The 20,643-nt window shown below is 53.2% G+C and overlaps 1 protein-coding gene across 2 annotated transcripts in view; it reads left to right on the top strand.

The window, feature by feature from the left end:
* The window catches only part of CDH23 (cadherin related 23), a gene marked incomplete at its 5' end in the record, with an annotated part of 191,770 nt that overhangs the window by 122,509 nt on the left and 48,618 nt on the right, over positions 1–20,643 (top strand). For both annotated transcript variants that reach the window (XM_082054336.1, XM_082054337.1), the window contains 14 exons: positions 5,682–5,746; positions 6,275–6,512; positions 7,118–7,223; positions 7,614–7,741; positions 10,287–10,359; positions 10,639–10,755; positions 11,307–11,419; positions 13,428–13,535; positions 14,659–14,848; positions 15,599–15,744; positions 16,295–16,514; positions 17,310–17,462; positions 18,228–18,341; positions 20,237–20,385. In XM_082054336.1, coding sequence (XP_081910462.1) covers positions 5,682–5,746; positions 6,275–6,512; positions 7,118–7,223; positions 7,614–7,741; positions 10,287–10,359; positions 10,639–10,755; positions 11,307–11,419; positions 13,428–13,535; positions 14,659–14,848; positions 15,599–15,744; positions 16,295–16,514; positions 17,310–17,462; positions 18,228–18,341; positions 20,237–20,385 — 1,920 coding nt within the window. The remainder of the gene's footprint in view (positions 1–5,681; positions 5,747–6,274; positions 6,513–7,117; positions 7,224–7,613; positions 7,742–10,286; positions 10,360–10,638; positions 10,756–11,306; positions 11,420–13,427; positions 13,536–14,658; positions 14,849–15,598; positions 15,745–16,294; positions 16,515–17,309; positions 17,463–18,227; positions 18,342–20,236; positions 20,386–20,643) is intronic.

The following is a 20,643-nucleotide window of genomic DNA, read 5'->3' as shown; positions in this document are numbered from 1 at the left end:
TAATTCCTGCTGGAGAAATGTTGGGGTTTGCCATTACTTTTCTCCGGGCAGAGATTCAACGTGTTTGTGTGCATCTCCAGGCAAGGAGTGGCTCATCTCTTCCCTGCTCCTTTGCTCTTGTCCCCCCTGTCCCCGCTGTCCCCCAGATGATGCTCGTCACCTGGCTGAAATGGAGTTGCAGATGGTGGGAGGTCTGACCGGCTTCCAGGAACTCTCGTAAATACTTCAAAGATCATTGAGGATTTATGTTTCCTCCATTGGATTTTGACCTTAATTTCTTCCATTTTGCTGGGCTGTAAAATTTATTGGAGACTCAAAAGCAAAGTGATTGAGATGTCAAAGCCAAGCAACTGTGTGGTTATTTAATCTATCAGATGTGCTGCTTGCCATTTAGGTGGACAACAGGAGAATATGAAATCAATACGGTTCATTAGCACAGTACTTGCACCCAGCTCCAGTAAAACCCACCTCGGTGGGTGTCTAGATGGTCTTGAGATCCCCTCGTGCAGTACAAACCATCGCTCGAGACGTTTGCTTCTCTTGCTCAAGTGCCATCTTCTGTTGGCTCATGTTTGAAGCGCCGTTCTCCAGCCATCGCAACAGCCCGACTACAGTCAATTATTCCCTACTAAATCAAGGCTGCCCAGGCAAGTGTTAACCTGGCTCACAAGGAGCTGTTGCAGAGAACGCTGTTATAAAACACAATCAAGGAGGCTGTTGCTCTCCCCAGTGGCTGGCAGAAGAGGTGGGGAAAAGCTCTGCAATTCCCAGGGGGGTTGATTGGCTATTTTTCTCCCCCCCAACCAGGCTCAGCGTAGCTCTTTGGGGTCGTTAGTGGCGATTGAACTCCCAGCTCGTACAGACCTTGTGCTCTGGAGCTGTTGGGGGGGTGAGGGTGGTGGGGGTAGCCCAGCATCGCCCCGGTTCCCACTCTCACTTCCCTCCTTTCCAATCACATCCCCGGGCTCGGGCGCGGTGGTGCCGGATGATTCCGTTCTCACCTGATTGCTGCCTCCCACGGGCAGCCGCTCTTTAAAGGCTGGGGGAGAATGCAGTATGAGGCAGGAGATGACAAACCAAGAGCTGTTTTCCACCTGGGAAGCGCGTAATGGCTTTAAGTAGATTTTTTTCCATCAGTTTTCTTGATCTGGTTTTGCAGCCTGGCCGATTGCTTCTCATGGAAGATTTTGGCGCTTCGCATTCCTGTTCCCTACAGTTCCAACCCAGGTGGATACCTGAGGCTGGCTGTTATTCTCCCAGGACCTGCAGTTTGCAGTAGGTTGTGTTTAAGAAGGGATGCTTGCTGCTTGAGATGTGCAGGTTTGGATGGCTTCAAAACTCCTCTTGATGGCAAGGCACCCTCCCCACCCTGGCTACTTGTACCATGGTCTGAGCAGCCCATGGCTGCCCACTCTGCCTTGAGGAGTGGCCGCGTTGCCTCATTTTCCTTGAAAACTGGAACAAGAGTAGGAAGCAGATGGGAATCCCCATTTCATTTGCTTTCTCCCGTGGGCCAAGCCCAAGGAATCTCACTGGTGCCTCGGCCTCCCCGCTGCCCACCCAGTATGGCCAGGGAGCAGACAGTGACGGGACGGGACTCCCTCCCAGCCACTCTGCTGCCCTGACAGCTTTTTGACGCTGGATAATTGCTTTCCTGCTACGAGTCTTTTAAACAGAGAGCTTCTGGCCAAAGCAATTTGCTCCCCATCCATTTCTGTTATTTCCTGGTCTCTGCATGTGAGGTCGGGGAGGGAAAAGGGGGTGAATGAGAACAAACCAAACTGGGACCTGCTCCTGCAGCCCTGCAGGATGGAAAATGGGAAGGATTTGGTTTCCTTGATGCCAATTCCTTCATGCAGGCAGGACACAGCAGCAAGAAATTGTCCTTCCGACTTGCTTTTGCTCACCCCACAGCCAACCTCCAGCTGCTCATCCCTCTCCAACAGGTTTGGGGGAAGAATTTGCAGTCCTGGGGGCTCCGTGGGGAATCTGTGCTGCCCCAAAGGGCTCTTCTTGCCTCTTTAAACCCTTTCTTGCTCCTCCCGCTGCATTCTCCAACGCTGCTGTGAGTCGAGTTAATCCTGAGCAGTTTAAGGAGTCGTCGAGTGGGGCTCGGCAGATGATGAATGTTGAAACCATTACCGGCGATGCTCCGCAGAGCTGTTTAAAACGGAATTCTCCCATGTAGATTTCTGCTTCATCAATCCTGATGACATGTCAAACATTGCTATTGTTTCCTGAACAAATTGGATGACATGCCCTTTCCTGCGCATTCGCCCACGAGAGCAGAACCGCTCGCCAGCTCCTCGCTTTTGTCTCCGGCTTTGCCAGCCGGCGAGCGGCTGGGGAGGGATGGGGAAGGATGGGGAAGGATGGACACGGTGGCCCGCGGCAGGACAGAAGGGAAATGTCACAAATGTTTGTGCTTAAGGGATGGAGATGGATGGAGAGCTGGGTTCTGGGTATTTTTATACACCTGTGATTCGTGTGCTGAGTGCCCGTGCTGTGCTGCAGCTCCATATATTACTCCCTTGGATTATCCAGGTTTCCTCTTCTCGCCGCTCTCCCGGAGTTTAGCTGCGCAAATGTGGGTTTTCTTTAAACGAACTGTGCCAGTGACAGCTCATAAAAAGCACAGATGTGGACCTGCGTTTTCATGCTGCCCTTTTGCAGGCTTCAGTGGGCAAATCCTGCTTTAATATTCCGGGCAGGAGAGGAGCAGCCGCAAAAGCCATTTGATTGCTTCCCCAGGTGGAACCCCAGGAAACCTCAGGCAGATCCCCGGCTGTGGGGACCCGTGCATTCACGCCAGGGGCTGCAGCCATGGGCAAGCAGCTGGCACCCAGGGGTTGCAAAAGACCCCAGAGAACAATCAGCTCGGTGGGATCTGGGTATTTTACATGCAGGTTCCATGTGCTCCCTGGGAGCCCTCGGGGTGGCTTTGCAAAGGGAGCGTGTGTTGCCTCTCCCCGGGGGTTTGAGCATCTGTTTCACCCTTAGGGGAAAAAGGTTTGGTAACACAGAAACAAGCGTAGCTCCGCGATTCGCTATGCTGAGCGTGCATGGTTTGCTTTTCTGCATATTCGCTGCCACGCTCGAGTAACCCACACCATTGCCCTGCATTGTGTCCGCGATGTTCCGTTGCCAGGAAAGCCACCAAGCAGGCATCCCTCCTGCCTCCCCCAGTGTAATTAATTAACCCAGCTGCTGAGGTGGCGTATGGGGCAGAATTAGGCTGCCTGGCCTCCTGGCTCCTCGTGAGTGGATCACTTTGCCTTCCTTGCAGTTTTGGCTGGCCCAGCATCACCCCAGCTCGGGGTCCAGCCCCGTCTTGGCTCCCCAGGGCCCCACCGCACCAAAGAGCTCTGTGCTGACCTTCTTTTAACCTTCCTCCTTCCCTATATTTTTTTTCCTCAGCAGAAGAAAATTACACTTTCCCAGCATTGTCTGTCACTGCAATAAGCACTTACAAGTGCAATTGTACAGGGCCAAATGAAAGGAATTAGTTTTTGCCCGTGCTTTGTGGTACTGTCAGGCCCCCCTGTAAATTATTATCTCATCACCAGCTGATCCAGGTGCATGGAAAATGTTGTTTTCTCGGCTCTGCTATCACACCAGCCACCTAGGGATTAATGGGACCAAGAGGTTGTGAGCACAGAAGTAACGGCTGGTAAAAATCCTGGCCGGGAGGTCAAGGGCCGGCTTGTACCAGGGGATGCTGAGGATACCGATATTAATTAGCTGAGGGAGGCTGGGCAGAGAGTAGATCAACCCCTTTCCTCCTCAGGTGTTTCCACTCAGAGGTGCCTAGAAAAGCAGCCAGGCTCTGCCTGGGATGGGGCATCTCCATAGATGTCCTTGCTGGTGTCCTCTCAGGAGCAAGATGCACCCCAGAGGGGTTTGCCCTCCTGGAGCAGGCGCGTCTCGCTCAATGGGCATCTCCTCAGGCAGATTTTGGCAGGTTCGTTCCATTTTACTGAATGCAACCGCAGTGCATGTGAGAAGTAAATCGCATCTTAGCAGCAGAGAGGAAAATCGGGGAAAATCAGTAGGTGCGCAAGGCTGGTTCCACCACTGCACCCTTCAGCTGGCGTGAAGCAGCAGGAATTCACCACTCGAGCTGGGGAAGTGTCTGGGGAGAACAAAATGAATGAATTCGGGCTGGTTTTCATGGCTTTTCCTCTCTGCCACCCCGTGGTGTGGCAGGTAGGCAGGGCAAGGCAGTTTGACGTGCTCGAGCTCCTACTTTGCTGTCAAGGGTAATCAAGGCCATCGATAAATCAGGAAAGTTTCGGGAACAGGTTGTGTTCCGTGCTGGTCCTAAAATACAGCCTTCTGATGGTATCTGGACGTAAAATGTGTTTCTGACCCTGCTTTTTCACAGGCCTGTTGGTGTGTAAGTAATCCAGACAGGACTCAATTTAGAAAATATACTGGGGGAGAGAAAGGATATTTTGGGGCTTGTATTCTACTTTCCTCACCTAAAAATAAAATTTTCTGCTCCTTTTTGCTGCCGCTGCTCATGCATATTTTATATATTCATTAGAGAAAAGACTTTAAAACAGACATAAATCTCACCTTGCTCATCCAGAGCTGACACACGGAGTTTCGCACACCTTCCCCACAAGGTGCTGGTTGCTTGGCCGTGACCGGGCTGCTCCAGGGGTGGCTGGAGGGAGCTGCTCATGGAAAACAAAAGTCTAGATCCCTTTCCCTGCTTTTCCTGGTCTGTATTTTATCTGGGGGTGGGGAGTTTTGAAGTGGAATGGGTTTTGATTTCTCTCCCCACAGCCCGAGGTATGCTGACATGTGGAGTCCAGCTCTTGGGCATGCTGAGGTTGGGGTGGGTGGCCTGCAAGAATCCCAGAATGTCAGGGGTTGGAAGGGACCTGGAAAGCTCATCCAGTGCAATCCCCCCATGGAGCAGGAACACCCAGATGAGGTTACACAGGAAGGTGTCCAGGCGGGTTGGAATGTCTGCAGAGAAGGAGACTCCACAACCCCCCTGGGCAGCCTGGGCCAGGCTCTGCCACCCTCACTGGGAACAAGTTTCTTCTCATATTCAAGCGAAACCTCTTGTGTTTCAGTTTGAACCCATTACCCCTTGTCCTACTGTTGGTTGTCACCCAGAAGAGCCTGGCTCCAAACTCCTGACACTCCCCCTTTCCATATTGATCCCCAGGAATGAGTCCCCCCTCAGTGTCCTCTTGTCCAGCTCCAGAGCCCCAGCTCCCTCAGCCTTTCCTCACACGGGAGATGCTCCACTCCCTCCAGCATCTTGGTGGCTGCGCTGGACTCTCTCCAGCAGTTCCCTGTCCTGCTGGAACTGAGGACTTTGAGGACCGAGAAGAACTGTCCACAGAGACCTTTATTTCACATGCGCTTGCCAGATGAGCTCAGTGTGTCAGGGAAAGTAAGCAGGCATCCAATTTCTCACTGCCAAAGGTTTTGGGAGTGATGCTGGGAGATGTTGACGGACGGATGCGCTAGATAACCCAGGAGAGCACGGAAGTCCCAGCCCCACATCTCTTGAGTGACAAAAGGCAGCATGTGAGGTCTGCGCTGGTGCTGGCCTGTTGGTACCTGGGTAGGAGGAGGTAAAGAGGATGTAATGGATTCACTAGTGTGTGTAATGCGGTGTTACCGTAAATACCTTCATTTATTAACTTTTATTTTTCTAGGCAACTGACAATGATGTGGGCACGTATGGGAAAGTCAGTTATTTTTTCAGCGATGACCCTGACCGGTAAGTGTGACCGAGCCACCAGCATGACCTCTGTTCTGCAAAATCCCCTTCTAACCTGGCTAAAATCTCACGTGGCAATTAAGGGCATTTGCTACATCCTACCTGCCAGGTACCATGTGAAAACCCCACCATGGTGTACCTTCAGCACATGCCCGATGCTCAGCACGTTTAATCACTTTGCTAATTCAGGATGTACAGGTGCTGGCGTGCTTGGGACCGACAAATGCATTTGTCAGTGAGTTGTTGGCCCTGGAGCACCATGTGCCACCCGCTTGTGGTGGGTGGCTGGGGGAGGCTGCCCAGCAGAGGGGATTCTGGAGGCCTCTGAGCCCACTTTCTCAGCACTGAAGGTTCCTACCCCCCCACCTGCGCTGGGCTCTTGAAGATGCTCTGGGACTTAATATCCCTTAGAAGCAAGCCATGACCTTCACCCATGGCAGCGACAGCGGTCAGGCTGCTGCCACCCCAGCTCTCCATCTCCAGCATGGAGTCACCAGGGCTTTGCCCCTTCCTCTCCTGTCCTCTCAGTTTCTCGCTGGACAAGGACACGGGTGTCATCCTCCTGACGGCTCGGCTGGACTTCGAGACCACCCAGCGCTACACGCTGACCGTCATCGCCCGGGACGGCGGCGGCGAGGAGACAACAGGACGCGTCAGGATCAACGTCCTCGATGTCAACGACAATGTCCCCACCTTCCAGAAGGAGGCGTACCTGGGGGCCCTGCGGGAGAACGAGCCCTCTGTCACCCAGGTGGTCCGGCTCCGGGTGAGGGACCGGAGCAGATCCTCCGCTCAGAATGTGGGGTGGGGAGATGGGTGCAAGTTAGGTCCCCATCTGTCATCCTACTGTCTCCCTCCTAACAAGTGCTTTGTGCTTTGCTGCCAAGTGCAACGGGGTGCGGTGCTGTAGCCATGGGCTGCCTCCCTCCTCCTGCTCTCTTATAAGTCCCTATACGGCATCCCCAGGCTTCTCCCAGGGCAAAGGCGCTGCCTCCGTGTGGCCTTGCTCTTCTCAGTCAAGTCCGCAGGCACTGAGGGGAAGGTGCTCTGTTTGTGATGGAGATGTTAACCTCTTCTGTGGGATTCAGGTAGGCAGGGAAGATTGCTCCTTCAACATAGGAATGCAGTTCCCAAGCTGGGTGAGTGCTGCAGGGAGGCAGAAGTGGGGAACCTGGCAAGTCCTTCCTCAGAGGTGCAATGGGAGGAGAAGCTGGTTTACAAACCCCCTGGGGGCCCCTGCTGAGTGCATCTTCCTCCATCACTCTTCTACCCTCCTTGGGCCCAGTCAGCTCCTCCCATCCTCTCGGCTCCCTCCTCTGCACATCACCAGCCCAGCTCCTGGGACACTGACTCTCTCTGCTCCTTCCCCAGGCATCCGATGAGGACTCCTCCCCAAACAACCAGATCACATACAGCATCGTGCAGGCGTCTGCCTTCCGCGACTACTTTGACATCGTGGTGTTGGACGGGTATGGAGGTAAGTGCTGGTCGCAGGACCACTGTGCCCCCGATGAGCAACAGCAGCTTGGGCTGCACTCATACCCCAACAAGCCATCGTGTCAACAGGCTTTAAAGAAGGTGCTCTGACAGCTCCTCTGCTTGTCCTGAGCTCTCCTGCAACACAGTGGTTTGCAGCAGGGCTTGAGCTGAGATGCTGCAGAGCTGTTTCTGTGGGTGTGCAGCTTGCTCTGGGTTATGCCAGTGCAAGGGGCTCGGTATGCCCAGCACTCATGTTTTCGGGACATTGCCACCTCCAGCAGCCACTGTTGGCCCTGGGAAGGTGGTGTGCATGGGCCACACAAGCCTACCCACTGTCCTGCCCGGTGCATGAATGCCCCTCTGACCGCCCCGCTTTGCATCCTTCCAGTGATCAGTGTGAACCACCCCCTGGACTACGAGCAAGTGGCCAATGGGGTTATTTACCTGACTGTGATGGCCAAGGATGCCGGCAACCCACCGCTCAACAGCACCGTCCCCGTCACCATCGAGGTCTTTGTAAGTACGATGCTACCGTGGTTTCCCTGAAATTGCTCTGTAGCAGCGCTGTTAATCCACCAATAACCCAACAAGGTTATCCCACCCCGTGGATGTGTACGTGCGAATTGCAATTACATGTGGCTCATATATGTGTTGTATATGTCACACGTGCTAGTTAAAGAAACGCTGTCCCTGACATTTGATAAGGTGTGAGTGACACAGGGCGAGTTGTCCCTACCACATATACCGCCTCCCTCCCCTCGGCCATGCATGATGCACGGGGAAGCTGCGGGAAGGAGCCCCAGCTAACCAAAAGGTGAGGAGCAGAGCTGGGGATGGGGTGGAGATCCACCCTCCGTCCTTGCTTTCCACTGGGAGGTTCACTGAGCACCCAGTGAGCCCTTCTCCCAGCTCGCAGGGATGCAGAGGAGGGCGCTTCGGCCGCACGTTAGCACGTGTAGTGTCAGAAATTATCTGTTCCTGAATCAATCACAGGCTGTCGCTTGTTTATCTCCCCAGTGCCAGCTGTCCCAGCCATGCTGTGGGCTTTGCCACACATCTCAGGCTCCAGCGCTAGGTGCAAACCTCCTCGAGGAGGCGTTGCTGCTGGGAGAGGGAAAGCTTCACAGCCTTCCTCAGGACGATTAGATCAGATTGTTGCTTTGAGGCACATTGTGGTTCGAGGACATCTGGAGGGGCGGGTATCAGTGATGGAGACAGTTTGCTTGACGACCCGTCAGTCTCGTGGTGATGGGATCTAAGCGGGGCTGGCAGCAGCAGCAGTCTGCGAAGATGAAGACAAAGTCCACAGTGCTCTAGGATGTGAATGAAGTCCCATCAGCACGCCTGTCCTCCAGCAACCTCCCTGGGCTCAGGAGACGGCGAATAAGGCAGTGCTGAGGGGTTAGCGTGGTTAAATACATCCTTCCTATGCTGTGCTTACAGCATAAACCTCTCTTTCTGAAGACTTCCATGGGTCATCTCCTCCGGGTTCAGTCTGTGCACTGGTGGGGTTTAAGTAGCTGTCACTTTTCCCACTCTCAACCAAAGGGACTTTCTCTCAACTGGAAAAAAAGAAAAACAAAAAAAAAGGCAGAAAATAGGAAGAAAATGAGGAGGAAGTGTTTCACAGCACCACTTGAGGAACAAGAGCCGTGAAAAGGCAGAACAAGAGTGAGTGTGGAGGGAGGTAATTTTTTTCATCCTTTGGTTGTTGGTTTTTAATAAAGAAGTCAAACTTGCCTTGTAGATATCCCATTAGGGGACAATACGCTTTTGTAGAGGCAGCCGCCGAATCAGAACTAATAGCTCGGGCCACACTGGGATCCGGGGAAATATCACTGCTAATAAGTTCCCGCCTCGGTCCCTGCCGCTGCTGCCGTGTTCGGAGCGCTGAGCTCCATCTCTTGTTTGCTTTGCCTTTAACCTGCCCACAGCTCCCGGGTTTGCCCCGTGGGGATGAGCCAGACCCAGGTCTGCGAGGAGGAGGAGGAGGGACATGCAGAGGGTGATTTCCTCATGACCCTCAGCGGTGAGAGCTGAGTGCTGCAAAGGCTGATTAAAGGCCACCTGCTTCTGGCAATGAAAGCAGAGGATGGCAATTTAATTGGAGTACGATGGGCATCGTTGGCACGTGAAATTGCCTCAAATATCAAGTTTGGTGGCAGCAGAAGCAGCTGAGCCTGCAGGTCCATCAGCCGTCTCCAGGTAGAAAACATCTCGAGAGCAGTCCCAGGGAAACGACAGAGTCCATAACGGTGTTTTAATGTCCTGGTGGCTCCAACCTCCCCTCTGTAGGCGGCTGGGTTTGGTTCATTAAAGGCAGATTCTTAACATTGTCTAAACAGCATTTAAAGCCCCCCTGGGGAAGCTTTAAGCTGGTCTGAAATCTGTTTTGAGGGACATCGTGAGGAATTGCTCCTGCCTGGTTTCACCAGGCTGGCAGAAACATGCTCGGAGGGAGCGCATCGGTCTGCAAACCAGCTTCCCCCCTCACCAAAACAACGCTGTAGCTGCTCTCTGCAAACACCCACAATGTTCCTCCATTTACACCAAGGCAGACCAAGCTCAGCAGATCCCCTGCTCAGTCCGATCTGCATGGTGACCTCACGGATGGGATGACCCAGAGCTTTAAGCCACCTGTGTCATGGTCCGAGAGGGAGGAGCAGGTCTGTGCATGATACTGCTGAGCTCCATGAGGCGTTTGACTCTTCGCAGGGCTTGTGCTGGTGGCAGGAGCAGCTCAGAAGATGCTCGTGTGCAAACGGCAGCAGTTCCTCGGCCATACTGCATGCTGCCCAGAATGCTGGATAACCAACAGTCGGTGTTGTCCGCGCTGTATGGCTCAGCAAAGTCACTGACAACTGACTTGTCTGAACCTCAGCTGCCTCCGCTGTGAAACCGTGTGCTCAGACCTCTGGTGCCGTCTTCCCCACGCTGATGTCTTGAGCTAGTCGTGTCTTGAGAAACAGTTGGCCAGGAGCATCCCCCTTCCAGACTTTTGCAGCTATTTGACCGTTTTGCCTTTTTCCCAACCAGCTTCTCGACCTTCTCTTTGCTTCAGGATGAAAACGACAACCCTCCCACGTTCAGCAAGGCCTCCTACGTTATAGCCGTCATGGAGGACATCATGGCAGGTACAGAACGTGCCCCTGCTCCTTCTCCAGGCTCGCAGAAGGGACCTGGAGGTCTTCCAGCGGGAATGGGGTGGGTGATGGCTTTTTGGGGAGGTAAAAGCCAGACCTGGCAAAGTTTCATAGCCATGAGGTCTGGGGGTTTGGCTGTACTGTGCAGGCAACAGAGGGGACACCTTGGCCAAGTGACCTGCAGGAATGGTGTGGGGGGACAGGACAGCTGAGAAGAGCCGCGTCAGGCTGTGAATGCTCATCTCAGCCCTCGTTTCTGCCTCCCCCAAGGAGCCACGGTGCTGTTTCTCAATGCCACAGACATGGACCGGTCCAGGGAGTACGGGCAGGAGTCGATCATCTACTCCCTGGAGGGCTCCTCACATTTTCGGATCAACGCTCGCTCGGGTGAGCCTCTGTACATGCTCTCCCTGTTTTCTTCCCAATTCCCTCTCCTGAATTTCCCTCGGTTTTCTTCCCCATCATTTTTCCTCTTTTCTCTCCTTCCTCCACCTGATCCTCCTCTTCCCTAGTCAGTCTGTTTAGGAGAAACACAATTTAAGGGATTCCCCAGATTTCAGACCTCAGCTCAGTCACTGTGAGAGCTTTGGCAGAGACACCGGTGGAAGCTTAGCTCCTGGTGGGACTGATGCCCAAGAAAAGGCTTTGGCTGAAGGGCTTACGTTAGCTAAGGAGCTGCTGCCCTCCTTCCATTGCTGGCATCTTTTTGGGTTTGTTATGGGCAGGAATGAGCATGAGGGGCCACAGGCAGTGGGAGGACATGACACAAAGTTTGCAGGAGCTTGCTGACAAGTTGACCTGTCTATTCGAAACTGAATCAAAAGAAAGAGACGATTTGTGAAGGAACCTGTCTCTGGTTTTGAGTGGCCCTTTTTTTTCACCAATGTCCCTACTTGCCCTATAACATCTCTAATCTCTCTCATCTCCCGTTGCTGCAGGAGAAATCACAACGACATCCTTGCTGGACCGGGAGGCCAAATCCGAATACATCCTCATTGTACGGGCAGTGGATGGAGGCGTGGGCCACCACCAGAAGACAGGCATTGCTATGGTGAGTGCCTGAAGGAGCAAGTCCCTTCTCCTTGAGCCACTGGTGCCTGTCTGGGTCTGCCCAGACGCTGATGCTTCAGTTCCCCATGCCAGCAGTGTTTAATTCTAGCTGTGTGAATGAGTAAAGAGCATACGGACAGACAAGTGGTGTCTGTCATGTGGGCTGCCCCAGCACTGCTCACAGCCCCTGCAGAATGACTGACCAGGCTGTGTAGACCTTGAAACTTGGCTTGCTTTCCTTGCGAGTCATTCATCCAGGAGCCACTTGACCTTCCAGCGCTTTGCGTGTCCAGCTCTCCGTGCGAAGGCGGTGACGGGTACCCATTCCACCTGCAGCACGGCTCCATTTGTTCATGCCTCTTGAGAAAATGCTTAGTTGGACAGCCTGTAGGCACAGTGAGTTGTTCCTTGATGACTACTATTCACATACTGCCTAGATCAAGGGTTTCCTGGGCTCCTCAGAAGGCTCTGGTGGAGGCGCAGGCCATTGTACTGCAGATTGAAGCCTACTGCTTTGCCTTGCCCTTTGCAGATGTCAGGGAGACCCATTGTTTGCAAAGGTTCTGTAAAAGTCTTTGGAAATATCAGGAGGTCAGAATCCAAGGATCCAGCTCTCACTGCTCAGGGCAGCATGTTGGTTTGGATGTTTCATAACATTTGGGTGCTCTTCCTCCTGGGGTGCTTGGTTGGGCTGCACGAGAGATGCCCCACGCTGAGGGCAATGCAGAGAAATATTGTGTTTGTGTTGAAGACATCCCTAAAATAATTGTCACTACTGCTGAGGGCCATCAGGAGGTGTATGATCCAGGGAGCAAGCTAGAAGCGATGTATGGAACAACCCAGAGGAACGTGATGAGTTTGGCCGGGCAATGGCACGGCCAGTTGGATGCTGGGTTCCCCTTTGGGGCTCTGGATGAGGTGATGTTCTCCTCGTAGCTTTATCAAAAAGAAAACAAGGGTTTTGCACCAGATTGCAATTAGGAAAAAAAGAAATGGATCAAAGTTCCTAAAAGGTTAAAAAATGTTAAAAGTCTGTGAGAAGTGGGTGGCTGATTGTCCTCTGTCATTAGTGAAGATATATGCCTGGGACTCAAAGCTGGTCCCTACAATGACTTTTAAGCTGAGAATAAGAGTCATTCAGAGTCTTTGCAAGGTCCCTGGAGGATAGACAAGCCCCTGGGGTCTCAGGGTAGCGGTGGGTCACCTACCTTCCCCAGGGACCACCCTGGTGCCTTGGCTTGTGCCGGGGCATGTCCTTGGTGTCCGGCTCAGTCTTTTCTACCACGGGGTGGCACCAGCAGCTCAGCTTGATGTGGCTGTAGGATCCATGGCTGGGGAGCACAGGACACCCCAGGAGAAGCTCCATGGAGGCACCCCGCTGCCCCCATCCTGCTTCCCTCCAGCTGCAGCTCTTCCCTCGGGCACCTTTGCGGACTCACAGGCTGGATGGGAAGCGGTGATGCGGGGAGGTGCGAGACTCGCAGGCAATAGACTGCATCTCACATTCTTGCTGCTGTCACTGAGGTGCTGTTTCTCAGGCTGGAAATGAAGCTAGGTGACACTTCAGGGCACAGTCCTCTGCTGTGGTCGCTTGTCTTTGCACCTCCCAACCCCTCCCCGTTACTGGACCATCTCCTAATTTGTCTTTTTTGTTGTTGTTTTTAATGCTTCCGCTGTGCCCTGTCCCCCCCACCACAGGACTGATTTACACCCCCCCCCTCTCGGTGAAGCAGCTGCTCCAAAACACACCTCATGCCTCTGTGGTTGCTTTAATTGCAAAGCAATAAGTAGACATGAGCCAAACCAAGATCAGATATGCCAAACCAAGATCAGATATGCCAAGGAGCCTCGGCTATGGAGATGCAGGAGGTTATTCTTCTGCAGGCTTTGCCTCTGGAGAGTGAACACATGTTGGGAACCTGGTGTTGATGTATGTCCAGCAGGACACGCTGTTCTGCCCCAGAAACCAATGTCGCCTGATGCAGGACGGCTTGCTTGATCTCTTGCAGGTGAACATCACACTGCTGGACATCAATGACAACTATCCCACATGGAAGGATGAGCCATACTTCATTAACCTGGTGGAAATGACCCCCCCGAACTCAGACGTCACCACGGTACGTGTAAGGGAAGGCAGCTGTTGCACTAAATGCCTCTTCTTTTCACCCACGGAGGTTACCTGCTTGGCTGGAGCAGGGAGTCACCTCCTAACCAATGTCACCTCCTAACCGATGTCACCTCCTAACTGATGTCACCCTCAGCCAAGCGCCACCCTGCAGAAATCCATGGAAAAGGTTACCCCCGAGCTGCCTCACCATTGCCCATCCCATGTGTGTTTCTCCTCTCTGCTGGGATTTTTTTTAACTCCCTCCCCAAACTGTGTTTTAGCCAAATTCTCCTTTTCTTTGCCTCGCCTGTGACCTCCTTCAAAGGCCTCTCTGAAAGACATTGATTTACAGCCTTTCAAGTCCCTCTGGTGAAATGAAAGAGAAGGGGAGAGGGAGGCTTACCCTCCATCATGCTGGGAGAAAAATGACGAGCGCGAGACGGAAAATAAATGAGGGAAAAGTGAAGAGAATCCACAAAATCATATAAGGGGGAAGGCTATGAAGGAAAAAGAGTTGGGTGGGGGGAGAAAGGTCTGGCAGCGCAGCCCCAGCGGAGCACAGCAGGTTTTCCCTCTTCCGCGCAGCTCCAGCCCTGCTGTTCTGCACCTCCTTGAAGTTGCCTTTGCCTTTCACATCCCAATTAGTTGCTGGGAAAATAATTATTGTGTCACTGACACAATGTAAATTCAGCAGCGGGGAGCAGGAAAGTTACAAGCATAACGAAGTTGTTCATTTTGGTTTTTTTTTTTAATGTGAATGTCCCCTGTAATTAAAAATGTCACAGAGAGAACAATAAACCACAAAGTGCCTGGCATGAAGGAGAACCCCACCAGTGAATCATCTCCACCATTTCCAATGTGGCAGCACAAGTTCTTCAACATACCTCTTTGCCCCCTTTATTTTATTTTTCTGGAGGGTTTTATTTAAAAGGAGAAAAGCCCATTCGATTGCTACGTGCTCGTGTCTGTCTCTCCATGCCTTTACCTCCCAGGCTTGTAGGCCAATTTTGCTGAGATTTAACACCACAGTAGAGGCCTCGAGGGTATAAAATCCCTGCAAATATCACGAAATGCAGCTGTATGGAGGATGCTCCCACCGCTCTGCTTTAATTGTGGCTGTTTCTCCGTGGCAGGTGGTGGCCATCGACCCGGACCTGGGGGAGAACGGCACGGTAGTCTACAGCATCCGACCCCCCAACAAGTTCTACAGCCTCAACAGCACCACGGGCAAGATCCGCACTACGGGCGTGCTGCTGGACCGGGAGAACCCCAACGCCCAGGAGGCCCAGCTCATGCGGAGGATCGTGGTGTCCGTCACTGACTGTAAGCCCCATGTTGGTCCCTCTCCTCTGTTTCAAGCACAGGTTCCAAAGATGGTTTTGAGGTTAAAAGAATGAAAGGAGGTTAAAAACCTGCTGCTAAAACAACCCGGGGGCTTGTAGTGTGATGCTGGGAAGAAGCGGCTTGTCAAAGGGCACGGGGAACCTGTTTCTGGGCTCCTCTGTGAGGTCAGGGCTTCCCTGCAGGACCAGTGAGGTACCACACCATCCCCATCTAGGCAGGTCAGCTGAGCCAGCAGGGCAAAAAGAGCTGGTCGAGGGTGAAATGCCTTTTTGCTCTGGAAATGTGATCTTAGAGAAACGTTTTTAGGAAAAAAAATCAGAGAAAGAAAGAGGAACACAAACATAATTTTCCGTTATTCAGCTGGTTTCTAAGAGCCAACAGGCATGTATAACCTTCACTCTGCCCCTTTCTATTTTTGCATCACCTCTGCACTGTGTTGAGGCCCTCGTCCCACCCGCATGCCAGAAGGGCAGGGATAAAGATAGATTGGTGTTGCTGTTGGTTTTTAGCTGCTTGCACGGGTGGTTGTCGATCTGTCCTCCACACCTACTGCCAGGGAGAGCTTTCCCTGCCATAGTGCACCCTGTGTGCAACACAGACAGGTTAATGCCTCGAGGTGCCAGCCCCATCCTACATGACTGTCTGCATAGAGGTAAGGGCTTGTTTTGGAAAAAAGGGTTGGAAGCGGCTGGAGACATTACCCTTGAAACCCTGTCCCTGGACCCGCAGGTGGGAGGCCGCCCCTGCGAGCCACCAGCAGCGCCACGGTTTTCGTCAACCTGCTGGACCTGAACGACAATGATCCCACTTTCCAAAACCTGCCCTTCGCCGCCGAGATCGCTGAGGGCCTTCCTGCGGGCTCCTCCGTCTTCCAGGTGAGCGTGTCCCGTCGCCACCGTGCCCCGCGCTGGGAGCTGCTGCTGTCACTGCCGTCGCTTCTGCAGAACCAGGCTACCAGCTTATCCCCTTCATCCCCTAGAATCTGAGAGTCATTTTGGTTGGAAGAGACCCTCAAGACGGTTGAGTCCAACCATAACCTAACTCTGGCACTAAGCCATATCCCTAAGAACTTCATCTATATGTCTTTAAAACACCTCCAGCGATGGTGACCCAACCACTTTCCTGGGCAGCCTGTTCCAGTGCTTTACAACCCATTCTGTAAAGAATTTTCTTCCGAATATCCATCCCCTGCATCCCCTCTACCCACTTCATCCTCTAGCAATGCAGAAGGTGGATGCAGAAGAGGTTGGTGCATCCCACCCCATGTGCTCATTCCCAGCATGGAGGATGCTCCGAGGCCCCTTTGTTTCAGCCCAGCATCCCTGGAGGCAAAGAGATGCTCAGGGTTTATACACTGTGGTTTTCATCATCAGGAGATTATCGCGCTCCCCCATGCTCGCCTCTTCCCTCTTCTCGCCCCACCAGGTAGTGGCCATCGACCTGGATGAGGGTCTGAACGGGCAGGTGACATACCGCATGCAGGTGGGGATGCCCCGCCTGGATTTCCTCATCAACAGCACCAGCGGGCTCGTCACCTCCACCGCTGTGCTGGACCGGGAGAGAATCGCCGAGTACTACCTGCGGGTGGTGGCCAGCGACGCCGGCGTGCCCTCCAAGAGTTCCACCAGCACCCTGACCATCAAAGGTGCGTGCACCAAGAGCCCTTCCAGCCCTTCTCAGCCCTTCGGTCCCAAAAGGATGAACGACAGCACGTAGGGAGGTCAGCCCATCGCGCTGCCATTCCCACAGGCTTCGCATCTCACCTGGTGTTGTGTCAGCGTAGGGCAGAGATGGGGAAAACACGATGTTCCTAGCAGGGCCCCCAAATTCCGTCTTGCTTCTCCTCCATTCCCCCATCCCCAGTGTTTCTTTTCTTTTGGTCTGCCTTTTGCTTCAGTATGTGATTCGCATCAGCTGCGCAGCCGGGCAGCCCACGTTAGCACAGGTTCAGAGCTGGATCCTTGTTATGTGGCGTCCCTTTAACATAATGCACTTCTGTTTACCTGCTTCACACAAGCCTAGTGCTGAGGATAAGCATAACATGGAAACAAACTGACACTGGATTCTCCTTAGGCCTGGGTTTGGAAAAAGGAATTTCTGACTGTATAACCCCAGAGCCCTCTGCTACATACTATTGAAGCCCCAGATTTTCCTCTTGGTGCGGATGGAGATGAGCCTGTGATTAAAGCTAGTGTTTGCACCGGTTAGGTAGCGTTTCTCTGCTCATGGGTTTGATCTGTATTAGTGGAGGAAAACAAACACAGCCCACAGCCGTGGGAACTGGCCCTTACAGATCCCTCCAGCACACAAATGGCAGGGAGCAAGGGGCAGAGTGATCCCTGGGATGCTCAGAGCAGCAGGCAGGTGGGTTTGGGAGCCCAGCAGACACCACCCTGGCATCTGCAGGAGGGGGGACACTCAACTCTGCTCCCCCTTTCAGTTCTGGATGTGAACGACGAGAGCCCCACCTTCTTCCCAGCCATCTACAATGTGTCGCTGCCCGAAAACGTGGCCCGGGATTTCCGAGTGGTCCGGCTCAACTGCACGGATGCTGACGTTGGGCTGAATGCTGAGCTCAGCTACTTCATCACAGGTATGAAAGGCTGCATGGGGGAGCTTTGGCTGTGGAAAAGAGCGACCTGTCCCAGAAAAAGCATGAGGATGGGCTTAATGCTGCTGGGGAGGGTATTTAGGGCTGGAATCCTCTCTGGAGTCTTAGAGCAGCTCATGCAGGTGGTTTTTGGGGGGCAGGAGTGGGCAGACAGTGCCCAGCCTGCTCCACAGCTGCAGCACCTGCAGCGAGAGGCGGGGGAAGCCCCGGCCACACTTTGTCTTGCAAAGTGCACATGCGGCATTCAGCCCTCAGGAAACAGGGCAAAAATACAAGTGTCACCGGAGTAATTCTTCTCGTAACAGCAGCCCTACATTTCATCTCATGGCCCCTCCGGCCTCCTCCACGAGAGAAAAGATGTGTGCTGTCCCACAGGTACTGCAGGCCACATGCAAAGCAACCCCGGTTTGCTTCTGAAGTGTTCAAGAAATGATACGGTGTGCCTATGATTCAGCTGGTGCTCCAAGCACCGCTCCTTGCCTGTGCCGTGAGGCAGGCACGGCGCTTGGTGTGATGGAGAGAAGACACTCTGTCCGCTGTTGCTGCAGAGAAGCTTTGCATAGGGCAAGATATGAGCTTGTTATATGCTTGTTCTTCTCAAAACTGTGTAAAGCGCAGCCCTTCGGGAGTGCTTGCGATCCCCACGGCCACGCTGACCCCCTGCCCAGGCTACAGCATCCCCTGTGGCATGGGCTGTGCTCCCCACACCCAGACAACGGGTAACCCGGTCCTTGTCCTTTGCTGCAGGTGGGAACCAGGATGGGAAATTCAGCGTCGGCTTCAGGGATGGGGTGGTGAGGACAGTTGTGAGTCTGGACAGGGAGACTGTGGCGTCGTACACGTTGATCCTGGAGGCCATCGGTAAGGGTTTCTGTCGTGGTTTAACACCAGCTAGTAATACAAGCACTATAGCCGCTCGCTTACCCGCCTCCCCACCCCTGACATAGGGGAGAGAATTGAAAGGGAAGGGAGAAACTTGGATTGAGATAAACACAGTTTAATACTATAACAAAATACTAATACACTACTAGTAAATACATATATAAAATAGAAATAGGATGTAAAGTGAAAGATACCCAATGCGATTTCTCATGAACTCCGTCCACACTGAGCAGCCAGTCCCAGGAAGCGGCAGCTGATCCCAAACAGCTGATCCCGACGAGCGAAGAAGGAAAAGGGGCTGAAAAGCCCGGAGGCCTCTGCAAAGCAGCAAAAGGGCAGACTAAACGTCCCAAATGTCCTAAACGCCCCTGGCCCCGAGAAAAAGAGCAAAGCAAGCCAAGGAGTGAGTGAGCAACTGACTCCCTAATGTGAAGCATGACACCGATGGGATGGAATACTCTTATTGATCGGTCTGGATGTCAGTCAAGCTCTGCCCCATCTCTGCCCCCCTTCCTCGCTGCCTCACACCTGTGGGCAGAGCTCAGAGTGTCCTCGGCTCTCAGACCAGAGCGATTAAACACATTAACTCTGTCCCGAAGTGTTATCCCTTGTTCTCAAACTATATCCAAATAATGACCGTGGTAGCTATGAAAAAGAAAGGTCTCTAACTGCATGAAGAAAATGAACTCATCTTCAGTCAAACCAGCACAGTTTTCCACTGTTGCCATGGGACACCTGGGGTGGCCACGCACACACCGAGTTGCCTCAGAAAGCCGGCAGAGAGACAGCGACCTTTGAGGTGTTCTGCAAACCACAGCCTGTGTTTGCTGGTAGCATTTCACAACCCATGTGCGTTAATATGTCCCGATCCCACCATGACTTTCGCACACAGTAAGTTCACTCCTCGGACTCATCCAGCCCAGGGAATTTCCTTTTCCCGCACGAAAGGCAAGGCCCCATTCCTGAGAGGCAACCCAGAAACACAACCCCAGCATCGTTCCCCTAACGCCATGCCAGCCCTTGGCTTGCTGGCTGCTGGTTCATCCAGTGCCACCTGGCATGGGCAGAGGGCTTGCGTGCCAAATGCATCTTGGCCATCATCCCCAGAGCTTTATAATGATGTGCCTGTTTACAGAAGACTTGGAATGTCCCTTTTAAAAGGAGAAATAAGTGGCCTGGTCAGACACCTCGGGGGCATGGGGTCTGCAGCAGGGATGCTGCACTGGCTGGGCACGCAGGACTGTATCCCAAGTAGCGAAGGGTCCGTTCTGCCCCCCAAGATGGGTATCAGGCTGCCTGTGTTTCCCCAGCCACCAGACCCCACAGTATTCAGCTGGGTAGGTTTAGTGCTCACTTACATCAGGCATGCTGGAAAAACCAAATCCAGCCTATGCTTTCCATTGCCTCATCCTTGGTGGCAAAACCAGGAGTCATGCTGCCACGTCCTTATCTACTGCACATCAACCGGTCCTGGCGCTCTTTGGCTGTGAGCTAACCTGGGTCTACAGAAAATCCTCAGAGCACTGCCCATCTCCACATCCCAGATCCCTGAGCTCCACTAGTCCCTTCCAGCATACAACAGCCTCTTTGTCTGTGGTGTTGCAAACCCTCCTTAATGACCAGCTGTGTTTCCAGCCTCGCTGGGCAGTGGCTCCATGGCAGACCTTGCTGGTGCTTTGGCTTTTCCTTTTGCTTTCAGGATAGGCAGAAAAAAGCCTCGTGGTTCAGTGTGGACTTTGGAAGCTGCAGAAAAGATGGAGGATTTGTTTAGAAAAGTTGGTCCAGCTGTTTCCAGCAGCTGAAGGCTGAGCACCACCCATGCAAGGAGGAGATGGAGGTGACCCAACCTTCCCTCGCCTTTCTCTCCAATACAGACAACGGCCCCACAGGGAACCGACGCACCGGGACTGCCACTGTGTACGTCACTGTCCTGGATGTCAATGACAACAGACCCATCTTTCTCCAGAGCAGCTACGAAGTCAGCGTCCCCGAGGACATCCCAGCCGCCAGCAGCATAGTGCAGGCAGGTGACCCTGTTCCCTCGGGTCTCCTGGGTGGCTGAAGGGGGTCCCCCCATCTCTGGGCCCTGGTACTGTGGCTGTGAGGTGCAGGAAGCCCAGAGAGGATATTTTCTCTCTCCATGAGTGGTCTGTTCTCCTGGGCCAGCACAAGATGTGCTCTTGCTTGTGCGCTCCCCTGCTCCTTTGCTAACGCAGGCTGTGAGCACCGGGGAGAAGACAGTAAATCAGGGGGAAAATAAGAAATTCACCCCATTTCTGCA

The sequence above is a fragment of the Streptopelia decaocto genome (assembly GCF_964273445.1).
Source record: "Streptopelia decaocto genome assembly, chromosome: 5".
NCBI classification, from domain to species: domain Eukaryota; kingdom Metazoa; phylum Chordata; class Aves; order Columbiformes; family Columbidae; genus Streptopelia; species Streptopelia decaocto.
The sequence above is the reverse complement of the archived record's forward strand: the minus strand, read 5'-3'. Positions and strand labels throughout refer to the sequence as shown.